The sequence below is a fragment of the Panthera pardus genome, unplaced genomic scaffold, assembly GCF_024362965.1.
Source record: "Panthera pardus isolate Hobbes unplaced genomic scaffold, ASM2436296v1 HiC_scaffold_6, whole genome shotgun sequence".
NCBI classification, from domain to species: domain Eukaryota; kingdom Metazoa; phylum Chordata; class Mammalia; order Carnivora; family Felidae; genus Panthera; species Panthera pardus.
In genome coordinates this window covers 4,880,115-4,906,109 of record NW_026526991.1, presented here as the reverse complement: position 1 = coordinate 4,906,109, position 25,995 = coordinate 4,880,115, and the positions used below count along the sequence as shown (strand labels likewise).

Sequence of the window (25,995 nt, the reverse complement as noted above, 5' to 3'; positions counted from 1 at the left end):
ATTATATTTCTAAATTTTTTTAATGTTTATTTATTTTTGAGAGAGAGAGAGAGAGGAGGGGCAAAGAGGGAGAGGGAGCAGGCTCCAGGCTCTGAACTGTCAGCACAGAGCCCAACGTGGGGCTTGAACTCACAAGCTGTGAGAACATGACCTGAGCCAAAGTCGGATGCTTCACCAACTGAGCCACGCAGGCACCCCACAAATTATACTTCTGATAAGGGGTTGATATCTAGAACATATAAAGAACTCTGGAACTCAACAGCAAGAAAAACGTGGGTAAAGGACTTGAAAAAAACACTTCTCCAAGGAAGACATACAAATGGCCAATGAGCACATCTGTTAGGATGGCTATTACAAAATACACACACACACACACACACACACACACACACACACACAGACAACAGAAAACAACAGGTATGGGTGAAGATGTGGAGAAATGGGAACCATTGGGCACTGTTGGCGGGAATATAAAATGGAGCAGCCACTATGGAAAACAGGATGGTGATTCCCTAAAAAATTAAAGATCACAGAACTAGCATACGGTTCAGCAATTCCACTTCTGGGCATATGCCCCAAAGAACTGAAATCAGGGTCTCAGAGAGACATTTGCTTACCCACGTTCGTAACAGCATTATTCACAGTAGCCAAAATGTGGATACAACTCAAGTGTCCATTGATAGACGAACAGACAAGTACAATATGGTATATCCACACCATGGAATACTGTTCAGCCTTAAAAAGGAAGGATGTTCATTCCGACACATGCGTGAACCTTGAAGGCATGTTCAGTGAAATAAGCCGGTCACCAAAGAGCAAACACTGTGTGATTCTACTTATATGAGGTACCTAGAGTAATCGAATTCATAGAGACAGAAAGTCGAATGGTAGCTGCCTGAGGCTGGGGGAGGGAAGGGAATATGGGGATTTACAGTCTAATAGGGATGGAGTTTCAATTTTACAAAATGAGAAAGTTCTGGAAACGGATGGTGGTCATGGTTGCACAGCAGTGCGAATGTCCTTAATGCCACTGAACTGCACACGTTCTTTAAAAAATGTTAAAATGATAAGTATTATGTATATTTTACCACAATTTTTTTTAATCTCAGAAGAAAAACGCCAAGGACCCTGAATCCCAAACAACTAGAATTATGAGCAGGTAGAACCGTAGGTTCTTGGGAACTCAGAATGCTAGAAGTGGGGTTTTCAGAACTTTAGAACCCAATCATTCTAATCTTAGATACAAACAATTTTAGAATTTCAGAGGTCATCATGGTTTAGAGGTGAAAAGCCTAAGTGGCCATCCAGAACCTTGGCCCCCTCATCATCACCCCCTCTCCCCCTGCATCAAAAAGTCCTAGCTGAGAAGTTTTGGTACAAGGAGCCCCCACCTTACCTGTGTAACCATTCCCAGCACAGATTTCACCTAGGGTTTGACAGCCTGGATTAAAGGCATGGCTACCGGGTCAGATACCTGGTCCTTTCCAAAAGGTTCCACAGGTGCCTTCTGGCTATAAACAACCCTTTTAAAGAGGGGAAAATATGGCCCAAAGCAATGTTCTTTGCTGTAGCCACTGAAATAGGTATTCAAAAATGACGAAGACTAAAGGTTCCTAGTTTTAAAGTATTTCTTCATAAAACCAAGCATTTTGAAGCTAAAAAGACATTTTGGTTGTTAAGATGCACTAAAGTAGAATCAGTTTATTCATTCTTGGATTCCACAATCCTTTTCCTTGGCCCTAATAAGTGCTGGGGACTGGGAACAGAGACGTCGCAACACAGCCCCTTCTCCTGCCCTCCAGTGTGGGAAAGATACAGGCAAATAATTTGGGATCTGTAGTAGGGGTGATACCAAGTCATAGGGGACGATACAGCACTAAGTTTTCCTTTCCCTGACTAGGAGCAAGGGAGGGGCTCTGAAATGGTGGGTGAGAGAGATAATCATAGAAACAGGTATCACAGATGAATAGAGTAGAATGAATAGGTTCCCAGGGTAGAAGGGCATCCTAGGAAGAGCCCCTCACACAAGCAAATGCTTGGAGGTGACAAAATCCACCTGCTAGGTGTTTGTCAATTGCTCAGAAGCCCAGGGCGGGCAAAGTGGATGGAAGCAGGCCTGGGAGGGACAACTGGGATCACAACCACAGTGGGCCTCCCCTACGAGGCAAAAGTCTGGACTTTACCCAGGACACAGCAAGGAATCAGTGAAGAGTGCTAGGCAGGAAGGGGACAGAGCCGGATCAATGAACACAAACTATTCTTTAGAACACCAATCTGACAAATGTTAGTCTGGAAAGTGACTATTTGGAGAGGTTGGGACATTACCAAAGAGAGCCCCGTTTTGTCAGCTCGATGCTTCCCCTTCAGTGTCGTGGCTGTCAAACCAGCCCAGAATTAGCTCCAAACGGCCTTCGGTGAGTCTCAGATATTCATTTGCATCGTGCACACTCAGAAAGGTGTGAAATTCGTCTTCTTCTTAAGAGAAATCAAAAAAACAAACCTATACGCTTAAAAAAAAATCTGCTTTCCTTTTAAAACAAATTTCAAAGAACTAAATCCTAACTCTTAAACATCTGATTGTAAAAAAAAAAAAAAAAAAAAAAAGGCGGCATCCTTGGAGATATTAATAATAACAATTAAGGCTCCCATCAGCTTAGTATCTACTTTGTGCCAGGCACTTTAGATGCATTCATAAAATAGCTACAACAAAAATAGTAGCTGAAGAGCACTTGGTGGCTCAGTCGGTTGAGTGTCTGACTCTTGATTTCGGCTCAGGTCATGATCCCAGGGTCATCAGATTGAGCCCTATGTGGGACTCCGTGCTGAGCGTGCAGCTGCTTAAGATTCTCCCCCCTCTCCTCTCTCTCTCGAAGTAAAAAAAAAAGTAGCTGAATATATGATGTGATTGTCCTGTGCCAGGTCCCATGTTGAGCCCAGATCACCCCCTGCCTTACTGAGCTCTGTCAATATTAGATCCCTTTTACACATGAGCAAACTGAGGCTCAGAGAGAAGACATAACATGCCCATGGGAAGAATGGAGCCAGGATCCAAACCCCTGGGATCTCTCTGGACCCACATGCTTAACTAAGCAGGATCCCAACTGCAATGCCTTACTCAATCCTCACAATAGCTCTACAAAGAAAGGGCATCGTCCTACCTGGTACCTCACTTTTGGATGAATACACTGAGGCATAAGAGGAATAACTACGTCAAGGTTGCCCAGCAGGCATGTGGCTGGTCAGGGCCAGGGAGGGGATCCGCCTGCTCCAAAGGCAGCATCCATCCTTCCCACTGGCTCCTTTCTCCTGTTAGGAATTTGATTTAATTTATAAATAATAAATATGAAGTGCCAACTGGGGGTGCTGTCTGTGGTGCTGAAGTTCAGGCATGCATGAGACCAACAAGATCCCCGCCTTTGAGTGGTGGGCCCCGTGCGATGTTGGCAACAAAGGAATAAACAAGTAAGTACCAGGTCAGGTGGGGATACTTGATATGAAAAAAATAAAGCCAGGCGGGCGAGCTGGACAGAAAGCATCGGGGTGGGGAAGCTGACCAATCCAGGGAAGGTCTGAGAAGGTGACCTCTGAAAGCCAGGACGTGGGGCGACCTCCAGGAAACCACATCCCTGCACTGGGTCTCTGTCTCCTCATCTGCAAAGTGGGGACAACATTACAAAGAACGTGGGCTTTTTGTCGCGGGGGAGAAGTGAGCAAACAACATGAAAACACCTTTAGACTGTAAAGTGTTTTTGAAATGTAAAGTGCCATCCAGAGGAAGGCATTATTGGTAAGCCCCCATGAGACTTGGAAATGAGTCTTTGTAGCAAAATGTGTTTTTCCGAATATGACACGTAGGGTGTCGGACAAATTCTCACATCCTGTCAGCAACTTCAACATGACTTTATTTGGCTGGCCCCGATGCTATAAAGTGTTACTCATGACCACGAATATCAAAACAGTCTTGAAAAGGAGTGATTTGCTAATTGAAAAGGCCAGGGTTTTCTGGATACACAGGAGAAGTTCCTATATTTTAAAAAAAAAAAAAAAAAGGTCACCTTAGGTATTGAAAAATACTACAAATTTAAGAAAGAGAACAGACCTTGAGTGAGAATCCTGATCCCACTTTTATTTGCTGTTAAGGTCTTGGGCAAGCTCTTCACTTCCTTGAGCTCAGTTTCTCCTGTAGAGACACTAACACCTCAAGGGGCTGTCTAGCTGTGTTGTCCCGTACGATGGTGATGAACCCCCCATAGCTATTTAAGTTCGAATTAATCACAATGAAATAAAACACAACAGTCAGCTTCTCGGTCACACCAGCCACATTTCTAGTGCTCAATACCCACATGAGGCCAAGCGGCTACCATAGTGGACCGCACTGGTCTAGGGCCTGACTACTCACCGCCTGGGAGCTTGTAAGAAATGTGGAATCTCCAGCCCATCCACATCTACCAAGCTGGGACCCACATTTTACCCAGACTCGCCCTCCAGGAGCTTCTCACGCACCTGAAGTCTGAGAAGGGCTGGCTGTCAGGATTCTGGGAGAGACCCGGCAGGGAGATGCCCCATGAGAAGGGGCAGCTCTGTGATAACGACAGCAGTGGGGGCAGGGCAGTTTCCACGCCCTAAGTGGTGATCACAGTCTCCAAACGAAACCAGACACAGAGCTTCCGACAAAGTCTATGCTGAGCCCAGGTGCAGGAGGCATGCGGGGGAAGGTGCGGACAGAGAAATGGTGGGATCTTCCAGACATTTCAGAGGTTTGTGTGCACACGGGGACAGAATATTTCATTTCTGTGCTAGCCAGGATGTTCGAGCGGTGGACTATTCCTGTTTTGGAATGAAGTCCAGCATGAAAATGACATTTTAAAAAACCCACAGGCTTATTTCACATCCAAACACATCGCTCCAAGCTGGTAGAAAAAAAGGAAAGAAGCATACCAGCAAGGAAATCTTGCCTCCTCAGCTTTTGAATGACCGAGCCGGTATTTCTCTACTAACCAACAATTCCCTCCAACGGTTCTGCAGCCTCGAACGGGCACTAAGGAGTGAAGATGCACCGCAGGGTGAAGCGAAGGGTCATGGAGGGAAACCCAGCAAAGCCTCTGAGCCCATGTGGTTGTTAACACATCATCCTTCCTCCACACTTCCTCCAGTCTGGGAGGATCCATTGTGCAGATGGGGACCTGAGACCCAGGTAAGTCCGTTGCCCATGGTCCCATACCTGGCAGGCAGATGAGCTGTGAATTAAACCTCCATGGGTCTAACTCGATCACAGGTTACCATGTCAGGCATCATGTCATGGTGTTTTCTCATTTACATGTCTCTTCAGTAGAAATCTTGTTTGTTTTGCGTCTAGCACAGGGTCTAGGACAACACAAGTACGTGTTTCTTGAGGGAGTGAATGACTGCAAACCAACGGCAAGTCAGAGCTCCAGCCTCAGACCCTTGGTTAGCCTGCCCCTTCGAGCTGGAAGGCCTGAACCCACCCTTCACCTGACCAAACGTCGCTCAGATGCCAAGGTCTCCCTCAACGCCCACTTCCTACGTGAAGCCTCCTGACCTTCCTACTTGGTTCGCGTCCCCTATCCAGCCTCCGCTTCTCCCACTCACTCACTCCCTCGGGCCCTCCGTGGCAATCCAGCCATGCCTGCCCAGTGGCCCTCAAAGGTGCCACCAGCACTGCTGACTCAAAGCTGCTGCCCCTGCCCAGAATGCTCTCCCTAACTGGCTTCCCCCCGTTCGGCACTTTGCTCAAATGTCACTTCATCGGGTCCTGCCCTGACCCCTTATTCTGACTCTCCAACAGCTCTCTTTATCCATGGCCTGTCTTCTGTTTGTTCGCTGCAGCATCCCCAGTGCCCAGGATCATGCCCAGCACATACCAAGTGCTCAGCAAACATACGTTGAGTAAACAATCAAGTGTAAACTGGAAAAGATTATTATTAATAATCATGATGACGAATACTTCAGGGCAGGCTTATAAACAAATTAGAAGTGAGACACCAGACAACAAAGATACATAAGATCGCAGCAAGAGGGGATGGGGTGGGTGCGTTCCAGGGACCTTCAGGGAAGAATGCAGACATCGATTAATTTTAGATTGAGTTAAGTCAGATATGCATATTAAAAATTTATGAGCAGCCACTAAACAAATTGAAAAAGAATGTAGAATTTCCAAACCAGTAGAGGGGAAAAAAACAAACTTCAATCAATCCCAAGCAGGGGCTGGGGCACACAATGAATGGCAGAAACGGACAGGTTTAATATACAGGAAACACCAAACAAATATTCATTGGTATTATTCAAATACAAAAATCTTTCCCAAGATCCTCCTACATAGAAATGACAGGGACACAAGTCTGGCCTTCAAGACACTCACAGCTGAGTGAGACGGATGCCCGACATGACACAGAGTGTGGATCAGTCAGAGTGGCTTGAAGATTTCCTCCTTCCAATTATCAAAGCCATTTACCAAATGCATCACCCTTTTCACTTTGGCCCTCAGGAAGCTCAGGCTCCTACTTCCAGCTCACAGGGTCCATCTAGCCCTGCGTGCTGATATTCTAGGCTCTCCTTTTGAACTACTCTAATTTCTTTCTTTTTTTAAATCTTGGCTTTTCATTTATCAGTGATGTGTTACCATTTTACTATCCTTACTGCTTCTATAAATCATCTCAAATCTTTCGGCACAAACAGGGATATAAATAAGCAAGCATAAAATCCCCCAGAATAACAAAATGAAACGAAGGAAGAAATCTCAGAGACCCCAGGCCTTTCAGAGATGTGCTTCTATACCTTGTTTAAGCACAAATTTGTTGTTGTTGTTTTTAACTTAAGGCAGAGATTTTTAGGATGATGGTCTTGCAAAACATGTTTGAAATATACACATGCGGGGCACTTGGGTGGCTCAGTTGGTTAAGCATCTGACTTCAGTTCAGGTCATGAGCTTCCTGTTCATGAGGTTCGAGCCCCAAATTGGGTTCTGCAGTAACGGTACACAGCCTGCTTGGGATTCTCTCTTCCCCTCTCTCTGCCTTTTCCTCTCTCTCTCTCTCTCTCAAAATAAACAAATAAACATTTTTAAAAAGAATACACACACACACACACACACACACACACACACACCCCAGTGGGTCTCATTCATTTCCAAAGCCATTCTGTTGCAGATAGATAATTCGCACTTAACCACACTTCTCAAGGGGGTTGGTTATATGTTAATAAGAAAACACTGCAATTATGCCTAGCCAAGATCATTTGACCACAGCTAGAAATTCTAGATTCTTTCACCTTCATTAGAAGTTAATTTTCTCTCTTTTAGCCCCTAAAACACGCTTTGGCTTTGTGAAGATTTTTTTTTTTTTTTGATGAGTATAAAAAATTAATTTTTTAAATGAACACCAAATTTGTGCTGCACTGTTCACCCATTTTTTTTAAATCTGGGCATCAATCTTGCCCCTGGGAAAGCACCTGCTCATCCCTCACTTTGGCCACTGTGCTATCTACAACCAAATTCCTCGGGCACCATCCAGGCTCCTGACCAGGGAGCTGCCAGAAATAGGGACCGAAGTCAAAGAAAAATTTTGCATTAAATATTCAGTCTTGGGGCGCCTGGGTGGCTCAGTGGGTTGAGCGCCGACTTCGGCTCGGGTCACGATCTCGTGGTCCGTGAGTTCGAGCCCCGCGTCGGGCCCCTGTGCTGACGGCTCAGAGCCGGAGCCTGTTTCGGATTCTGTGTCTCCCTCTCTCTGACCCTCCCCCATTCATGCTCTGTCTCTCTCTGTCTCAAAAATAAATAGACGTTAAAAAAAAAAAAATATTCAGTCTTGAGTCTTTGCAAGAATAACAGGTTTCTGGAAATGTCTGAATCGGACCATTATAACCAACTAATGAGGAAAGGAACCGGAATCCACATTAGATCTATCCGCATTCGGTGATAATCCCTGTAAGATCTTTAAAAAAAAAAAAAAAAAAAAAGGACTCTTTCTTCTTAATGTGTATTTATTTTTGAGAGAGAGAGAGAAAGAGAGGGACAGAGCGGGGGAGGGGCAGAGAGAGAGGGAGACACAGAATCTGAAGGAGGCTCCAGGCTCCGAGCCATCAGCACAGAGCCCGACGCGGGGCTCGAACTCACAAACCGCGAGATCATGACCTGAGCTGAAGTCAGACAACTGACTTCAGACAACAGCTCAACCACCTGAGCCACTCAGGCGCCCCTGCACATTTTGACTGATGTGACCACATGATAAAATTTCTCTTTCTTTTTCTTCCTTTGCTTAACAAATACGGGCTGAGCGCCCTCCTAAGCCAGGCCTGCCGGGCTCCGTGGACACCAGGTCAGTGACCCGCCTCACCCTCCACCCCCACCTCCCATCAGCAAACCCTGTTGATGTCATCTCCAAACTGCGGCCGAACCCTGCACTTTGCACTGTGCCCTCGGCCACCCCCAGGTCCAGTCCCGGCTCCCCTCGCCTCTCAAGGACACCTGTAAAGTCTCTCTTGGTGCCCCAGTAGCCGCAGCCCAGCTCACCCAGCAGCCAAAGGAGTCTTTCAAAACACTGAGTCAGACCATGTCCTTCCCCTGGCTCTGCCCCACTGGCCACTTTAACACTTAGAATAAAACCCACGTCCTCGCCCCAGCTGCTGGCCAGCAGGACCGGGCCTCCTCCCTGGCCTCCAGGGCCACTGTGCTCAGCCCTGAGGGCCTCTGGCTACCCTCCAGGCAATTCAGAACTGGGTTCTTCTCAGCGCAGGACCCTCTCAGAGGGGGCTTCCTGGACCACCTTATGTCAGATAAACCCCTGCCCCAGTCACTCTCACCTCGCCCTGTTTGCTGACCTGATTTACTGATCTAATCACCAAAATGATCTTGTCTCTTTACTCTGTTTAATCTTTATAAGCCGTCCCTGCCTCAGGCCCCTCGGGCAGGAACCACACCCGCGGTTGGACATCCCTGAACCCCCAACACCGAGCCAGCGAATGTAGTGGGCTCCTGACACCTGTATTGAGCGGGGTGAGTGTGGACCCCTCCCCCATGCTCCCACGGTCACAGCCCAGCAGGAGAAGCAGACCCTCGCCCAACCCACCGGGGCCCAGAGGCCAGGAGGAACGTGGGCCTGGGGCACTGCTCCCCGGACAACGCCCGCACAGCCAAGCAAGAGCACCGGGGCGGCCCTCGTTAACACATGCTCCACATGTCACATTTTATGGAGGTCGGACTCTCAGCGGGGGGAAAGTGAGGTCACCCGATTGGTGCAGGGCAGAGCCAGAGGCGGGCCCCAGGAGCCCCGACTGCCGTTCTCTATCCCCTGCTCTGGTTGAAGAGGCTGCGGGTCCTGTCCACAGATCAGGGTGAGGCCCGTCCCCGAGGAGCTGAGCTGCTTCCACCCCTGGGGATCTCGGCCACACCGGCAGAGCTCCTCGCCTGTGCCCTGTCCGCACAGTGCTGGACAGTGGGAGAGCTCTGCTGCCTGCAGAGCATGCTGCCGATGCCGGGGGGACCCAGGAAGGGTCCTGCTCCGCAGCGGGGTGCCCTGGGACTGGGGACGGTGCAGGGGCTCCGTGTACTATCTCTGCAGGGGCCGTCTCTGCAGCCTTGCACGCAAAACATGAGACGCGCCACGGTCACGGCCCAGGCGTGGCAAGCAGGTGACACGCACACAGATGAGAAATGTTTGGTGGGGAGAGGCGGGAAGGACGGAGGTCAAAAAGTTAAAGGGATAAGACAAAAGCAGGGTCTCGTGCTCACACACGCTGCCGGGGACAGAGCTGAGGGCGGCGGATGGGGACAGCTCAGCCTTCCACGTGAAGGGCGGCTACCCCGCCAGGAAGGGCAGACCGGAGATCAGGGAACAGTCAGAACCTGGGACGTGGCTGCCGCGGGAAGGCAAGTGGTTGAGCGGTGTTGGCAGGGTTGGGGGTGGGGACCCTCCAGCCGCACGGGAGCCCATCTTTTCCCGCAGGCCCTAACAATCCCTGTGCCTGGGGGCACCCTCCAGCTCCTGCGTGGGGAGGGCCGGCGCCCTGCGCGTTCCGGGGCCCCTCACCTCCACCTGCAGCCATCCCGCGGGCTCCTGGGCTACATCGCAAAGAGGCACAAGGCTGCGGGCGGCCCACTTCTGCGGCCGAACCCCTGCGGCCCTCGGGCCTTCAACACTGTGGCAGATGAGGCGAGAACCAAAAACACCGCCGTGGAATGATTTCCCCATTTCCCTTCCTCTCCCTTCCTCCCTCACAGACTTTAATTAAGGGTTTCCTTGCAGGAGACCCAGCTCTATTTAACTAAATCCTTGGACCCCTTTTATATTGTCTTATATCTCGTTTCATGCTAGGGCCCCAGTAAAAAGTTAATTATAACTTCCAAATACTCCATTACCAGGCCCCCATCTTCCTCCCCTGCCTGATTCTGCTAAGGGTAGTGCCACTTAATTAACTGGCACATCTTATGCTTGTCAGACGTCTCCACGCTTTATTCAGCCAACACCTGCCCGGCAGCCCTCAGGGCCAGCGGGGGCGGGGCTCTGAGGACCCTCGCTGACCGGGCCACTATCTCCACCCTCTAGGGGTTCACAGGATCCGGCAGGGGGAAGGCGAGCCTGGTTGGCCGGCCCGCCTGGGGGCCCACGGTGGCTCAGCAGGTAATATAAGCAGGTGAAGGGGGCAGGCAGACAGCAGCAAGGTCAGAATAACAGTGACAGCTGATACCGGCCCCAGAGGGAAGGGAGAGGGCACGCTGGGGGGATGCACGCAGGTTTGGGACAGAACGAGTCTGAAATTCTGGTGGACAGCCAGGAGGAAGTGTCTTCTGAGAAGAGTGAACAATACACCAGCTGGATCTCAAAGGGAAAGCTAAGTGTGGAAAGGCGGGGCGGGTGTCTGGGCGGCAGCAGGAGCTGGGGGCCGGACTGACTGTCATCTGGAAAGAACCAAGGCTTCAGCGGGCAGGGGCAAGACAAGGAGCAAAAGGAGACGGGCATGGGGCGGTGCGGAGAGGACGGTGGTGTGGAGACTGCTGCGGGAGAACCCAAGTTAGCTGGGCGGTGTCCAGCCCGGGGCGGTGGGGGCAGGGGGGAGGGTGGAGAAGCCAGGAGGGGAGGGGAGGGGAGGGGAGGGGAGGGAACAACTGGCCTGTGGCCTCCGGGGCCCATGCAGGGGTCTGAGGCCACCAAAGCTAGGGGGTGGGAGTGAGGGCTGCAGAGGCCAGGGCTGAGGAGGCCAGCCTGGCACCTGCTGGTCACAGAGAGCGAGCCTGGTGACCCTATGTGAATCAGTCCTTCAAGGCAAGGTCGCCAATGGAAGCCGGCAGCCTGGTGCTCACGCCTGGGGCGGGATGCGTGTGGTGTCGAGACCCCGGGTCAGCGGCAGCCTCGGCAGCCAGCATCTTGGGAGGTGGGTGCTGCTGGGGCTCAGCGTCTCCTCCTGTTCTCGGCACCCCTGGCCTCCAAGGGGGACCCCAAACAGCCACCTGAAATACCAGGCCCTCCTTGGTTGGGTCCAGATCCCTGCTGGCCTCAGCTCCTGGCCTCATCGTGGAGACCCCAACTCAGCCTCCAACCCTCGGTCTTCTCAGACCCACCCCAAGTTCTGAGTTGCAACAGCCACAGCTCACACCCTCCTGCAGACCGCCCTGCCCTCCCCAGAGCCCCCACTTACAGCTGCTCCCACCCAACGACAGTCAGCTGTGCACAGCCCTGCTGGGGACACAGTGACCGGCTCACAGCACATCAGCGTGCTGCCCACTCGTCCATCCCGAGCCCACAGCCTCTGGCCGCCCCCCACCCCCACCCCGGGCCAAGTGCCGCCTGGTGCTGGGGATGAGGCTCAGCCCTGCCCTCCAGGCGCTGATGGTCTAGGTGGGAAACAGGGGCATGAAGCCACAGATAATGCCCTGCCACCACCAGGATCTGAACGGGGAGCTCTGGGTCCAGAGGGAAGAGAGGCCAACGCTGCCCTACTGGGCGGGGCAGGCTTCACGCGCAGCGACTGGAGGGCTGGCAGGACTCTGCACGACAGGAGGAAGAACATTCCCCACTGTGGGGAGAGCAGGAGCCAAGGCCCAGAGTGGGGACGGAGGAGCACAGCGTCAGCCGGTTCGGGTGACACCGAGGTCATTAGCTATGGAAAAACAAGGAGCTTCCAGCACATTCCTTTCCATTTTCAGCAAGTTTTGCTGTTCTTTTCACCCTTTCTAGCTGAAAAGCCTGTCCTTAGTGATTTTTTAGCTTTTCCCGGAACATTTACAAACCAAGCTGGCATTTCTATTTCATGAATATATTTGGGATATTAATGGGCAACGGGAAAGGTATTAACGGTCTTCTCAGGAGAACCCTGTCGCCCCCAAACCTGCCCCCTCCAACAGACAGACCCAGACAGAACCCTGCAAATGGGCAAAACACGGTCACCACTCACAGCCAAGCCCAGAGCAGCACACCTGCCAGCAAATTAGAGTCAGCTTGAATTTAGCCACACACACTGCAGTTAGGTGTCCAATCTTGACGTGCAAAGAAGGTCTTTATTAATTTCTTAAATCCCCTCTTGACTGCCTGGAGGTGACCCCTAGAATATGATTTTAAATGCTTTCTGTGAGATCAATGAACGGGGAAGAAGCAGGCTACTGTAGATTTCAAATCCGTAACTTTCTTATCCAAGGAGAAGAGCCTGGCCCTTCCAGGGATGGGGAGTGAGGGGGAAGCCCCGCTGTCCTAGGGAAGGGCTCCAGGTGGCATTCTGAGTAGATGGATGACACCGGGCCTGACCTAAGGCCAGGGCTGCCCTCACCGCCATCTTGGGACACGTTCTGCACCAGATACCAGAGAGGCCAAGATTTCTTGAAAAACGGTAAGATTTTACTGTTGCCTTTATATGATGCACATGCTCCGTACAGAAAATCCAGGTAGAGGAGAGAGAAAACCATAAAGAAGAAAATATGCCATGACCCACCACCCAGACATCAATTCTGGAACATTCCGGAGACTTTGCCTTCTCTCTAACTCCGTAATTCAGGCCTTTGAATACCTTTTTAAAGGTCACTCCCCTACACAAACCTCCCCCAAATCCCCTTTGCACTTGGAACCAACCCCCAAATCCCACCCTTGGCCCACAGGCCTGCGAACAGGAGCCCCCCGCCCCCCGCTCCTCAGATGCACTGTGTCCCCATCACCAGAAGGCAAGCATGCCCCGTCCCTCCCACCGCGCTGTCACCCCGGTGCCTGGGACACACATGGCACGTGGGAGGTTCCCAGTGAGACAGACCAAATGGATGAATGAGTACTTCCTTCCAGTCTTTTCTCCGTGCGTGTGTGTGTAACTGCAGACATAGCTAAGATCATACATCAACACTTCTCAGGAGCTGCACACACTTTTGCCCACACATTGTTCTACCACTTTCTCTGTCTCCTGCTACTCACCCCCATGGCTCAGATCAGATGTTCCCCTCTCCTGGGGGACCCGCCCATGACACCTACCTCTACCCCAAGGGGAGACCTGATCTGGCAAACGCCGGTTCGGGGTGGGGGGGGGGGTGGGGGCGACAATGCCACATACACAATACTTCACAGAAGCCGATCATTCCTCTATCCTAACGGAGCCTCAAAACAACCTGCTTCCAAAGAGGTAGGCAGGGCAAGGGGAGCCTGACCGCCTGCCTCTAAAAGGAGGCCGCTGAAGCCCAGACAGGTCGCGTGGCTGCTGTAATTACTCGGGCAGGAAGCAGACCCAAGATGGCAAAGTGCACACGTTTACGTTGAATCAGAGAGGTTTCCCCGTAAGAAGAACAAGAAAGGAGACAACGGTTGAGGAGGAGCTCAGCTCCAGAACCCAACTGCCTGGGTTCGAATCCAAGTAGCTCTGCCACGCGCCTTGGGCAAGTCACGTCACGGCGGTGGGTCTCGGCTCTCTCCTCTGTGAAATGGGGGTGACAACGGCTCCTGCCTCATTCTGTCGCCAGGAGGATGAAAGGATTTGATAAGACACACCAAGCGCAGAGAATAGTGCCCCGCACGCATCAACGCTCACTAACCGCTCGGCGTCTGTGAGAGCGCACCTGTCCTGACCACGCACTTGGGCCTAATGAGCCCCCAGCCGGGCTCTCAGCCACGGTCGCCACCTCCCGGGGCCCCGAACTGCCAGCCCACAGAGGCGGAGTCTCACTTCTCACTTTGGGCGACAGGCAGGCTCCCTAAAAGCCCGCTGCAGGTGGACCTCTAGGAGCCTGCTCCTATATACGTGCTCACTCACGCGCAAATTCCCTGCCGCTCAGTCGAGTAGGGGAGGGGCTCTTCATTCTGGAGTCTGGAGTCTGGAGCCCCCCCCCCGACCCCACCCTATCCCACTTGAGTGACGGGCACTGACATCGGCAAACACTTCGAGGCAGCAAAGGGGAGACCCCTGGGGGACCCCCTGTGTAAGCTCATCCCTCCACCTGCAACAACCCAGGTAGATAAATCGATCCAGCTCTGGGTCACATGAAGACCCCGCCACGCCCCCCTCCCAAATTCCCACAGCACGTTGTTCTGACTTCTATGAAAGGGCAGCTAGAACCATCTTTCTAAAATGGCCGGCTCGCCATGCTGGCCCCCTGGGGCCCCCAATTCCCCTCACGTTCAGAGTCGCGGTCAGCCCAGCCCTCCTTCCGGGGCCCTCACCCTCAACGCCCCAAACCCCCTCACCCCGGCCACAGCACCCGGCCACTCCTCTCCAGTGCCCACCAGCACCCCTGACCTCAGCTGCCCCTTCCGCTGCTAAGTCAGGGCCTGGCCCGGAGTCAGCTTCCCCAGGAAGCCTCCCCTGCCGGCAGAAGGCCATCGTCGGCCTTGACCTATGCTCCCGGAGCACGTGGCACCATCCCGGCTGCGCGGGCGGCCGTTTGCTTCACTCATCCCCTCCTCAGTGACGGGACCTCGTCGGAATCAGTCCCCACCCTTGAGACCCTCGGGCTAACTCTCCTTCTAATTGGGACGGAAACAGCACCGGTCCTCAAATTCACCTGGTTCCCAAAAGTCAAGTAGGCAGTGACGGAGAGGAGTCTGGCCCACAGCGGGAGCCTGGCACCTGCCTGGGACACAGGCTCGGCTCAGCCTCACATCTTTGGACACCCGCAGCCGTTGGTGGGGGGGCGGGGGACAGGAAGCCAGCGGGGACCCCACCCTAGGGGGGGCAGCCCGGGGCCAGGAGCCTCTCCCACCTCGGCCTCCACGCATTCCAGCCCAAAGGGGGCGCTTGACCAGAATCTCCCGTTTGAAAAATCAATATTTAAAGCTCCAAGCCTGCCAAGCGGAGGGAAGGCCTTGCTTGTAAATATTTGTCTCGACTGGCAAAGCTGGGCCTCTCGCTCCTGCGGCTCCCCCCGCCTCGCTCCTGGCCCTCTGCTCACGGAGCTCCCAGCCAAGTGCGCGGCGGGGGGGGGGGGGGGGGGGGGGGAGTGGGGGGGCTCGGGGGGGGGGGGGGGGGGGACCGTCTGGCGGCCGAGCAGCACTGGGCACGGAGGTGGGACTGCTCTGCACCCACACCTCCAAGCCAGCGCACTTGCACGCTGGGCCGCCCAGGGGCCGTCCATCTGTCCCCCAGGCCACGGCAGAGACGGCTCGCTGTGCGGTTTCTCTGGATTCCGGGCAGGTTGTTTTTCCCAGGAGGCACTCCACATTTATGTTTTTTGTTTGTTTGTTTGGGGAAGAAAGCAAAAAGCTGAAGACAAACCCCGGGGGGCACGCTTATAAATCATCGTCCACCATCACCCATCGAGCTCCACTCCTTCTCCCAACAGCTGCCCCCGGGGAGGAGTCCGCACGGGTCCCCTGCCTGGGGATCCCCTCACTGGGGAAGCCTTCACGCCGGTGGTGGTGGCTGAGCCGGTACAGACCAGCTGGGTGCCTGCCCTGGTATCACCGATCGTAGAGACTGATTCATTCATTCGCCAACTCATGCCTTCATTCATTCACCAATTATTTATTGAGCACCTACCTGTCTCAGGCGCCGGGGGGCTAGACATGCAAATAGACATAAACAAACCTCGACAAAATCCCTTCTGGAGGGCGTCTCCCAGGCCAAAAGAATCGCACAAACTAAGTCACAGCGGGAGGCAAAAGCTGGGGTGGGAGACATGGAGGCGTGGCCGAGAGCGGGCAGTCAGGGAAGGCTGCCCAGGGGAGGTGGGCAGGCAAAGCGAGGCCCGAGAGGGGGGCCCCGGCAGCGCAGGAAGGCCACCTCCGGCCCGGCACCTACCAAGCCACTCGTTGAACTTCTTCACCTCGCTCGGGAGCCCCAGCTCCGTGAAGTCCCCGGCGTGGATGAGCACGTCGCCGTAAGGCATCTGGATGGGGTCCGTCCTCGAGTGGGTGTCAGACACACAGACAAAGCGGGTGTAGCCGGGCGGCTTGGGGGCATCGTGAGGCACGGGGTCCACCCTGCGGGGAGAGAAGACACTGCAGGCGGTGTGCGACCAGCACGAGGCCCGAGCACAGCTCACGGCCCCGCCAGCCACGGACACAGACGGCGCGCCCGGACTTCCCGGTGGGCCCTCGGGGCTCCGAGTCCCGACTCTCCCGCTTGCTGGCTGAGCAAAACGTGTGTCCCCCTGAGCCTCAGTTTCCCCTCAGTAACATGGGGCCCTCAGGGGTTAAAGGAGGTAACTACGGAGTGGAGAGCACCTGTGGGCACGGTGCGATTACGACCTGCTCTTTGGCTGCCGCGGCCCTTTCCATCATCGACCCTCTTTAGATGAGTTTTTCCCCTACTCGCTCCCCTCCCGTGAGGTTTTTAACCCCACAGATAACTGTTCGTGTATGTATGCATATCTGGGCTCTCTAAGAAGAATAAGCTTTCTTCACCCCCTAAAAACGAGTCTCACCCCCCTCCAGAGAATGTAAGTTCTCTTACATTACATTACATTAGCCCCATCGAGAATGCAAGTTCTACGGCCTCTGGTCCGAGTGGAAGAACCAGCCCCAGGCACCGTGCGGGGGGCACGCAGCATCCAGGGAAAGAGGGGTGCAAAAGCAGGGGTGGGGGAGATCTCACAGGAGCGCGGGAAATCAAAGCACGAAAGATAGGCAGCAAGTTTTCAAAACCGTGAGATGGTCTCCTCATTTTTAAAACAAGGGTTTTCCAGGGTTGTGCGGGCAAAGGGTCCCCGAATCAGACCGGGCTTTGGATCCCAGCTGACGTGTGACCTTCAGCAAAACACGTGGCCTTGTTCCGCTCGCCTGTAACATGGAACCACCTCACGAAGGAAAAACCATCGGGAAATTAAAAAGAGCTGCAGAAAGGTAAGTTCTTGCTCCGCGAAGCCCGTCACAGCCCCCTGGTTTCGAGGACGCCAGGGCTGAGTTAAGTGGCCCCGCGTGTCCCAGGGAACAAAGGGAGACCGTGGCTCCCGGTCCGGTGCTCCCCAAACCACGCTCAGCCTCCCCAGCTGAATGATTCTGCCAGGCTCAAAACTCTTAAAAACAACGCAATGACATTTCAACGAGCGGCTCTCTCCAAATGAGTATGCCGCTCGAGGAGTTGTGTTTAAATCTAATTATGCGGCAAACCAAAAGCGGTACCATATCAGTTACATAAATACTTTTAAAGACATCTTTCTAATTATCCTTTTTTTTTTTTTTTTTCAGACAATATACTTCGAAGAAATTTAATTAACACCTTACGAGAGACGTGGGTTCAGCATGCTAATGTGCGGGGAGCGTTAGCGCGCTCTATCCACCACAGTGGGAGGCACCAAGCCAGCCTCCCCTCGTCCCGGGAGGGAGCACGCTCGGGCCTTTCCGGGGCCGGTCAAGGCGAGTTAGACTCCCGGCAGGTCAGAGTGGGGCATGACTGGGGAGAAGAGGAAAACCCCCAGAGTCTGATGATGACCAACAAGAAGACACAGGCACCAACCCCCCCCCCCCCCCGCCCCGCCTTCCTTCTGCCTCCATCCATTCAGTCAGTCACCCATTCATTCAGCCAAGCACATTCTGCCCACTCACTGTGGGCCGGCCCCGAGCTCAGTGCCGGGGCCCCGGGGATGAACCGGGCCTAAACCCAGGCCGGGAGACCACAGACTGACGGTGGAGGCAGACTTGGCTAGGCGGTGACAATAAGGCCACCGGCTTTGACCGGGCAACGGAGAAGCTGGGGGCCAGAGAAGGCCTTAACCCAGCAAGGGGCTCCCTAGAAGCTTCCAGGAGGAGGCGGGACCTGAGCTGGTCTGGGACCTAAAGACTCCCTCCCATCCCTGTGTCCTCAAAGTCCCTGCCCTCCTCCCCTGCCCCCAACCCTTTGACAGACAGTCTGGCAGGCAGCTAGGCCTCTGGGTCACCTGTACATCCTGCCTGCCCCCAGCGCAGCCGATTGGACAAGGGGCAGACGGTTGCTACTGGGCTCTTGTCCTGGCACAGGAACACGAGTGAGCCAATCAAATTCCTTCCTTCCTTCCACCCTCCCTCCCTCCTCCCTTCCCTCCTCCCTTCCCCTCCTTCCTTTTTTCCTTCCTTCTTTCCTTCCTTCCTTCCTCCCTCCCTTCCCTCCTTCCTTTTTTCCTTTCTTCTTTCCTTCCTTCTTTCCTTCCTTCCTTCCTTCCTCCCCTCCCTCCTTCCTTTTTTCCTTCCTTCTTTCCTTCCTTCCTCCCTTCCTTCCTTCCTTCTTTCCTTCCTTCTTTCCTTCCTTCCTTCTTTCCTTCATTCTTTCCTTCCTTCCTTCCTCCCTTCCCTCCTTCCTTTTTTCCTTTCTTCTTTCCTTCCTTCCTTCCTTCTTTCCTTCCCTCCTTCCTTTTTTCCTTCCTTCTTTCCTTCCTTCCTTCCTTCCTCCCTTCCCTCCTTCCTTTTTTCCTTCCTTCTTTCCTTCCTTCCTTCCTTCCTCCCTTCCCCCCTTCCTTTTTTCCTTCCTTCTTTCCTTCCTTCCTTCCTCCCCTCCCTCCTTCCTTTTTTTCCTTCCTTCTTTCCTTCCTTCCTCCCTTCCCTCCTTCCTTCTTTCCTTCCTTCCTTCCTTCTTTCCTTCATTCTTTCCTTCCTTCCTTCCTCCCTTCCCTCCTTCCTTTTTTCCTTTCTTCTTTCCTTCCTTCCTTCCTTCTTTCCTTCCCTCCTTCACCCCTACACATACCGAGGTCATAAGCATGTCAAAGGTGACAGAGGCCAAGTCAAAGAGACAGAGAGGGATGATGAAGGGGGAGAGAGACAGGGAGCGAGAGGCCACCTCCAGAGCCACCTCTGGTCCCAACAACCTCTCCTCCTGTGAACCCTTAGCATGGAGCCTGAGCAGGCCTCAGCCCCGCCCACCATCAGCCAGCCAAAAGCAGGACCAGTTCCGAGGGCTCCAGTCGGGCTGTTGGAGCCTGGGCTCTTTAATTAACTATTCTTATTTCCTTCCACCCCGAGGCTACTGAGCTCAGTGAGGATGCAAACCTAATCATCCTCTGAGGAAAAAATAAAGACTCTTGCTTCTCTGCACTGTCCTCCGGCTATTTAGATTGTAACAAATGCTCAAATTGAAATAACAACAACAGTAATGACACCGATGCTGGGTGCTCCCCATGGACGGGAGCTCATCCTGTACTAAGCACGTTACATGCACCCACTGTCTTCACACCATGACCGTCTGGGCAGGGTATTATGGGTATGCCCATATTACAGATGAGAAAACTGAGGCTCAGGAAAGGCTTGTCCGGGATCTCAGCTATGCAGGCCGGTAAAGCTGCAATTTGAAGCCAGTCTTTGGTTCCAAAACCCCCACCGGACTGGACTGTTTCTAGACCCAGCTCATTTCATTCAGTCAACCTACGCGCAAATGCTTCCTAAAGGCGGGGCATCTGCCAGGCACAAGGGATATACCTGTGGACAGGATACCCCCTGAGGTCACTTCGTGGAGTCCCCAAAAACCGAGCCTGGAAGTGTTTGGGAGTGAGGAAAAGAACAAGGAGAGTCAAGATACGGAGAAAGAGAAAGAGAGGGCAGACAAGAAGGTGGGAGAACTTAACAGCATAAGTTGATCCCTAGATCCAGCTGTACCTGAAGCTGGGTCCAAACACGGGCTTTCTTACTAAGTAAGCCAGTAAACTCTTTTATCCTTCAGGCAATTGACACTGAGTTTCTGACACTCGTAATGCAACACCCTGGCTGACACCTGAGTCACAGCAAGACTGTGGAGTCACTGAGGCTGGAAAAGTTAGTCCCATATCCAAGGCCCTGGCTAGTAAGTTACAGAGTAGATTGGCACCTGGGTCTCCACAACAGGGATCTGGGCATCTAACCTGTTGAGGCTAACAAAGCAAAATGGTTATTTTCCAGCGACATTCTGCGGGCCTCAGAGAACAGGGGACGGCCGCGGCTCTCTCACCGAGACCTGAAACCTGTTGCCACCTGTCCCCAGCCTAACAAGGGGTGTTCCCACAAGAATCACGGCAGCAGGAAGGGTGCAGAATTGAGAGCATGCCCTCTGGCACCCGGGCCTCGGCTGGCACCCCGATCCGGCCACCTCCTCGCCGTGCCCTGGACCCTCCCAGCCCCCAGGCCAGCTCTGGAAGGTGGGAGCCACCCACTCACTCTTGGACAAGGCGGGAGAGCTCAAGGACCCTCGCAGCTGGAAGCCTGGATGTGAGTGCCCCCTGCAGCCGTTCCCTGGGCCCCGGCCCCCTCCTCGGCCTCCCTCTCCCGTCAGCCACCAGCTCCCCGACGTCAGAAGCAGAGGCCATCTCCCCCGTCATCTCTACTTCTGGGGAAATGGGAAGCTCTGAAGGCCAGGGGGCTGGGGCCAGAGGACTCCTCCCTTCAGTGAGGCTCTGACCCCGTCCGGACACGTGACTGGGCAGCAGCCATGGCGGTTCCCAACGGGAGAGTCTGCCAATCCCCTCATTCTACCGTGAGGAAACTGAGGCCCAGAGGAGGGCAGTGACTGGTTAGCTTGGTGTCCACTGCCCAGTGCTCTTTTCACGAGGCCCTCGTTCTGAGTCCTCCGCTGCCCTCCCTTTTCCCTTCCCACCTCTCAGCCTTTGCTTTTGCTGGTCCCCCAACCCCAGGGGCTATGCCACTGCCCCCGGGAAGCCCCCCCTGATCTCCCCCACTCTTCCGGGGCCATACTCCCTGCCTTATCCTCACTCCCTTTTCTTTCTTCTTTCCATCTCTCTGCTGTGCCAGGCTCGAGGGACCAGCCCCATGCTGGTGGCAGGGACAGACCCTAGAGCCCGGCAGTAGGGGGTAGGGTCAAGGGAAGGGGAGATCTGGTCTGGGGAGCGGTCAGAGGGCCTTCCCAAGGAAGTGACATCTGGGTGGGATCTGAAGAATGAGTCCGTGTTAGCAGGGCAAAGCATGGAGGAGGCACAAAGGACACCATGTGCAGAGACCCGAGACAGAAGGAGGCACGGAATGTTCCAGGCTTAGTCCTCTCCTCCTGCCTTGCCCCTTCACGCTCCCTGGGCTCACGGCGGACCCTCATTGTCTCCCGGGGGCCTCTCAGTGCATGGACGGACTGGGGCCACAGGATCCCTTCTAAAGCCCAAGCCCACGGGAGAGGGAGGTCAGCGCCGGGACCGGGAAGTGTGGCCGGGAGGGGGCCTCCCCAGGCCTGACACACAGCGCCGCTCCCCTGACTCTGCTGTCTTCTTCAAGACATGCTTGGAGGGTCTTTACACAGGATGACTCAAGTCCCCACCAACAGGACTCCTTTTAAAGGCCAGAGAAAAGAGTTGTTATGCCTGGCACCAACCCCCAGGGCACCTCTAGGGCAGACCCCCCAGGATGACCCTGGCCTGGCAGTCAAGTCTTCTCACCGGCCACCGGGCCCGGTGCCCGCCCACCCACCCAGGTCAGAAGGGCTGGTGCCTGGAGGGGCTCTCCCGAGGCCACCGCAGGGTTTCTAGGCCCTCAGAGTGAGGGGTCCTGGGCCTCAGGGCCCCGAACCGGGAGGCCCAGATACAGACATTCATTAGTGAGGCAAAGGCAGCCTCGCCACCACCAGGGTCTCTGGGGGCAATCGCATAAATCACACAGCTCAATCGGAGGCCATGTTTGGGTTGTCACTGTTGTTATTAAATATAAATTGTGGATTTATTAAATAAGGCCCCCTCGCTCCCTCACCCCGGAGACAAAGCCCAGGGTGGTGATAAATCACGTGTGGGGAAGCGGCATCCATCCTCCCTGTCTGCCCCTCGATGGAAACTCGTCATGGAAATCCAAACAGCCGCCTCCAGCAGCCTGCATGCTTCCCTCGGGCTTGGGGGCTGCAGTCTGAAAGGAGGGGGCGGGACGAAGCAGTCCCCCCGGGTCCCTGCATGGCCCTGGCTTCACCCAGCTTTATGCAGAGCTCTGTTTCACAGCCGGGCTGGTCTGAGCAGGCAGTGAGGGAGCACTTGACGGGGAGCCCAGGACCGGGGCTCAGCACACGCCCTCCCCGAGGCAGTGCCCGAACCCCCTGAGCCCCGCGGCCAGTGGGAGCCGGGAGCCCCATGTCAGGTGGTGGCAGCTCAGAGCAGGCCAGGGTGAATCCGCTCTGCCTGCTCTAGCTGGGTGACCACAGGAAAGCCAGGAAGCATTTTCCCCACTGCACCAGTGTCTTACGCTCTGACACACTCGTGGGAAGGTCAGCTCGGCATGGCAGGGACGCGTCTTTGATCGCTGCTGTATCAAGCACCTGGCCCAGCCCAGTGTGGACTAACGGCACGGAACATTTGCTCCCTGGCCCCGCTCTGGGTGGATCTACCTACTGAATCCTCAGCGTTTTCCAGATGGGGAGACCGAGGCACCCAGATCCCCCTCACAGGGCAGTGGCAGAGCCAGGGGCTCAGAGCCAGGCAGGCGGGCTCGGGGCGCACATTTCTAACGGGCATGCTATGCACCTGTTCACAAACATCCTGACCCCGCGGCTGCTCGGGGGCTAAAGGGGGAGATGGCCCCTCTCTCACGTGGTCGCTCACTGCCCTTCCTCAGGATGCAGCCTGGCCTGCAGGGGTCCGCACGGGAAGGCTTCCCCAGCCCCCAGCCCCCAGCCCCCAGCCGGGCGTTTTCTGCATTCCTCACGTGTCCCCTTTTCCCAACCCTCTCCCAGCTGCTGCCCTCGCTCATCTTCCTTGGGGTCTCAACCTAGAAGTCATCTTCCCCAGAGGGTCCTTCTTCCGCCCCCTGGCCCTCCTCTCCTCCGACCTCCTGTTTCCCTGGCTCTGTCCTGGGGCAGAGGCCTGCCTGGGTGTCTGCTGGGCTCCGGTCAGGGGCACTGTAGGTGACAGCACGGTGCCACGTGGAATTAGCTCTGGCACCCGGGGACCCTTCCTCCTTTTTTTTTAATGTTTACTTATTTTGAGAGAGAGAGAGAGCAGAGAAGAGACAGACGGAGAGGAAGGCAGAGAATCCCAAGCAGGCTCTGTGCTGTCAGCACAGAGCCCGACGCGGGGCTCGAACCCACGACAGCCGTGAGATCATGACCCGAACCAAAACCGAGAGGCAGACGCTCAACCGATGGAGCCACTCAGGCACCCCATCCTGGGGACCCTTCTAAGTGGGGGCGCACAGGGGGCACTGGCCACGTGAACCCCACCCGCTCTGCCCACATGTTCTTCTTGTGCGTTCCCGCTGGGGCAGGAGTCCAGCCCAGCATCCAGGGACCTCAGGCCGGGTCCCATCCGGCCCGGGAAGACTAACCCCATCGACGAAAGAGAAAACCCGGCCTGGGGAAGGCCCCCCTCCCTGCAGCAGCCCTGCCGGACCTCCAGGTCCCGGATACTAAGAATGCTGAGACCTTCCTGCCCCAACCTGCCGATCTGGCCCCAAAATGGAAACAGGAGGCCGTCTCCCAAACAGATAAAGTAGGCAGCTACAGACAACACCAGGCCTCAGTCCCTACAGAAATGAGCATTTTTCCAAGCAAGCACGGAGGGAAGATGGGCTGGAGCCCACCCCAGGCCCGGTGCCCGCCTGCCTCCCTCAGCCCTTCCTCCCGTGAAGAAGCTCCCCCGCACCCACCCTTCACAGCAGAGGACGGCTCTCGAGGGAACCACAACCCGGCCCGCCCCCACCTCCCGGCCTGGGATTGGAAACCCCCCCCCGGGCTCCTTCTCCAAAGCGGTCCACGTGCCAGATTCTCCAGTCTCCCCAAAGGAACAGCCGCCAGGCCCCCACGGAACCGGGGCTCCCTAGAGACGGTGCTCGCAGCCCTGGAGGAAGTGAGGGATAAACGAGGAGGAGGGTCTCCTAGGAACGCAAGGAGCTAGCTGCCTGGGGCAGAGCAAGGAGTTCATCCGTTTCCTCCCTGGGCCTCCTCTCCTCTCCAGACCTCAGAAAACAATCCAGGGAGGGGAGAGGTTCCCCCCACCGGTCGCGGGGGCTCTCGAGTCTGTGCCCTCGCCCTGGCCTTACTGCTGGGACATCGCTGGCCTTTTCCATCGGCCTCAAGGGGCAGGGAGCGGGACTGGAAAAAGCATCTCTGTTATCTCAGTAGAGGCAAAGGGGTCTGGACGAAAGGGAGGGAGGGAGGGGCAGAGGTGAGGGAAGACAGGCAGCCTAAAACTAGGGTCCGAACCTGCCTGGAGCCTGTAGCAAGCCCCTTCCCGCCCCCCCCCCCCCCCGGCCCCGGGCAGCCGGGCCCGCCGAGAGCTGCCACTTACATCTGCACGTGCGGGGGCTGGAAGCGGCCCTGGTTGATGTTGTAGAAGGTGAAGGCCTGGGTCGGGTTGGAGCTGTACTCGTCCACCTCGATGATGAGCCGGCTGTGCTGGTGCCTCCGAGCGGCCATCACGTGGGACTGGGAGAACGCCATGCCCAGGCCGCAGGGCAGCAGGGCCAGGGCCTCGGCCTTCAGGACACCGGGGTCCCACCTAGCGCGCCACATGGGCCTCCGCTGGCCGCCCGGGCATCTCCCGCAGCCACTGCCGCCGCCCGGCCCCGAGCCAGACCTGGGAACAGACTGAGGAGACAGAGCAGAACCGTGCGGCAGTGAATCTGTTTGGGATTTGCTTTATTTAATGTCAGATGAAGATTTAGAAAGAGGAAGGGGGGGGGGGAAGAGAAAAAAAAAAAACACAGTCATACAGCTCAAAAACTCATTACAGATCTTTCCAACTCAGCAGTTTGATGAATATACTTTGGTAAAAAGAAAAGGAAAGGGAGGGAAGAGACCAAGAAAAAAAAAAACACCCCAAAAAACAAAACCCACAACGCTGGGAACGGATGCATGCGTGGTCCGACATGTTTAAATACTTAAGACTTTTTTTTTTTTTTTTTTTTCTCTTCGACAAAAATCCTCCAGAACCCACAGGGTGACCGTGAGATGGGGGCCACACGATGGCTGGTGTGCTGTAACCAGGGAAGGTAAGTTTTACTTTTCGGAGCGGGGGCATCGGGAGGATTCCCCTCCAACCCCCACCCCCTCCCCACAGAGCCCCCCGAAACACACCGCACCCACACCCCCCGCCCCCCTGCAAGCCCGAGCAGGTGCAGAGCACGGGGTGAAAATTCCTTCCTCAACATCAACGTCGCCTGAAGATATCTCTGAGCGGGGCTTGGAGAAGGGATTTTCCCAGACAGATTTGCCATACACCAACTCAGCTCAGGAGGTGGCCCGGGGTGGGGGGAGGGAGGGCAGGGGAGGATCTCCTTGGAAAACAAAAGTCTTCCCGAATGCCTTGCAAGGATCTCGGGAATTCTGGTGTTCCCGTCACACCTCGAATCCATACAGAACCGCAGCTTGCAAATGTCATCCTCTGGAAAGTGCGGTTTGCGCCTGCAGCTACTGGGTTTTAATGTCCTTTTGACTGATTCCGACGTGGAATCCTGGGAACGGGGTTGGGGGGTGGAGGCGGCTAAGTCTCCATCCTACCCGGACCCGCTCACGCACTTCCCGTAACGGCCAGCGCCTCCTTTCCTGAGACCGGCTAGCATTCTCGTTCTTTGCCGTGATTATCCTTTTAAACTGTGTAAACAGATCAGGCCTTGAAGATATTCTGTCGTGTCTTGTTTCAACGCGGGGTCATTAAGACCCTCCGAGGATTCCGTGTCCACGGCACCGAACCCAGGGGAAAATAACGTCACTTAAACTGTTCTT

At 54.8% G+C, this 25,995-nt stretch overlaps 1 protein-coding gene across 1 annotated transcript in view; it reads right to left on the bottom strand.

The window, feature by feature from the left end:
* The window catches only part of MPPED1 (metallophosphoesterase domain containing 1), a 75,097-nt gene that overhangs the window by 37,597 nt on the left and 11,505 nt on the right, over positions 1–25,995 (bottom strand). The window contains exons 2-3 of the mRNA XM_053895853.1: positions 24,560–24,858; positions 16,216–16,397 (exon numbers count right to left, since the gene is read on the bottom strand). Of these exons, the coding sequence (XP_053751828.1) occupies positions 16,216–16,397; positions 24,560–24,783 (406 nt within the window). The 5' untranslated portion in view covers positions 24,784–24,858. The remainder of the gene's footprint in view (positions 1–16,215; positions 16,398–24,559; positions 24,859–25,995) is intronic.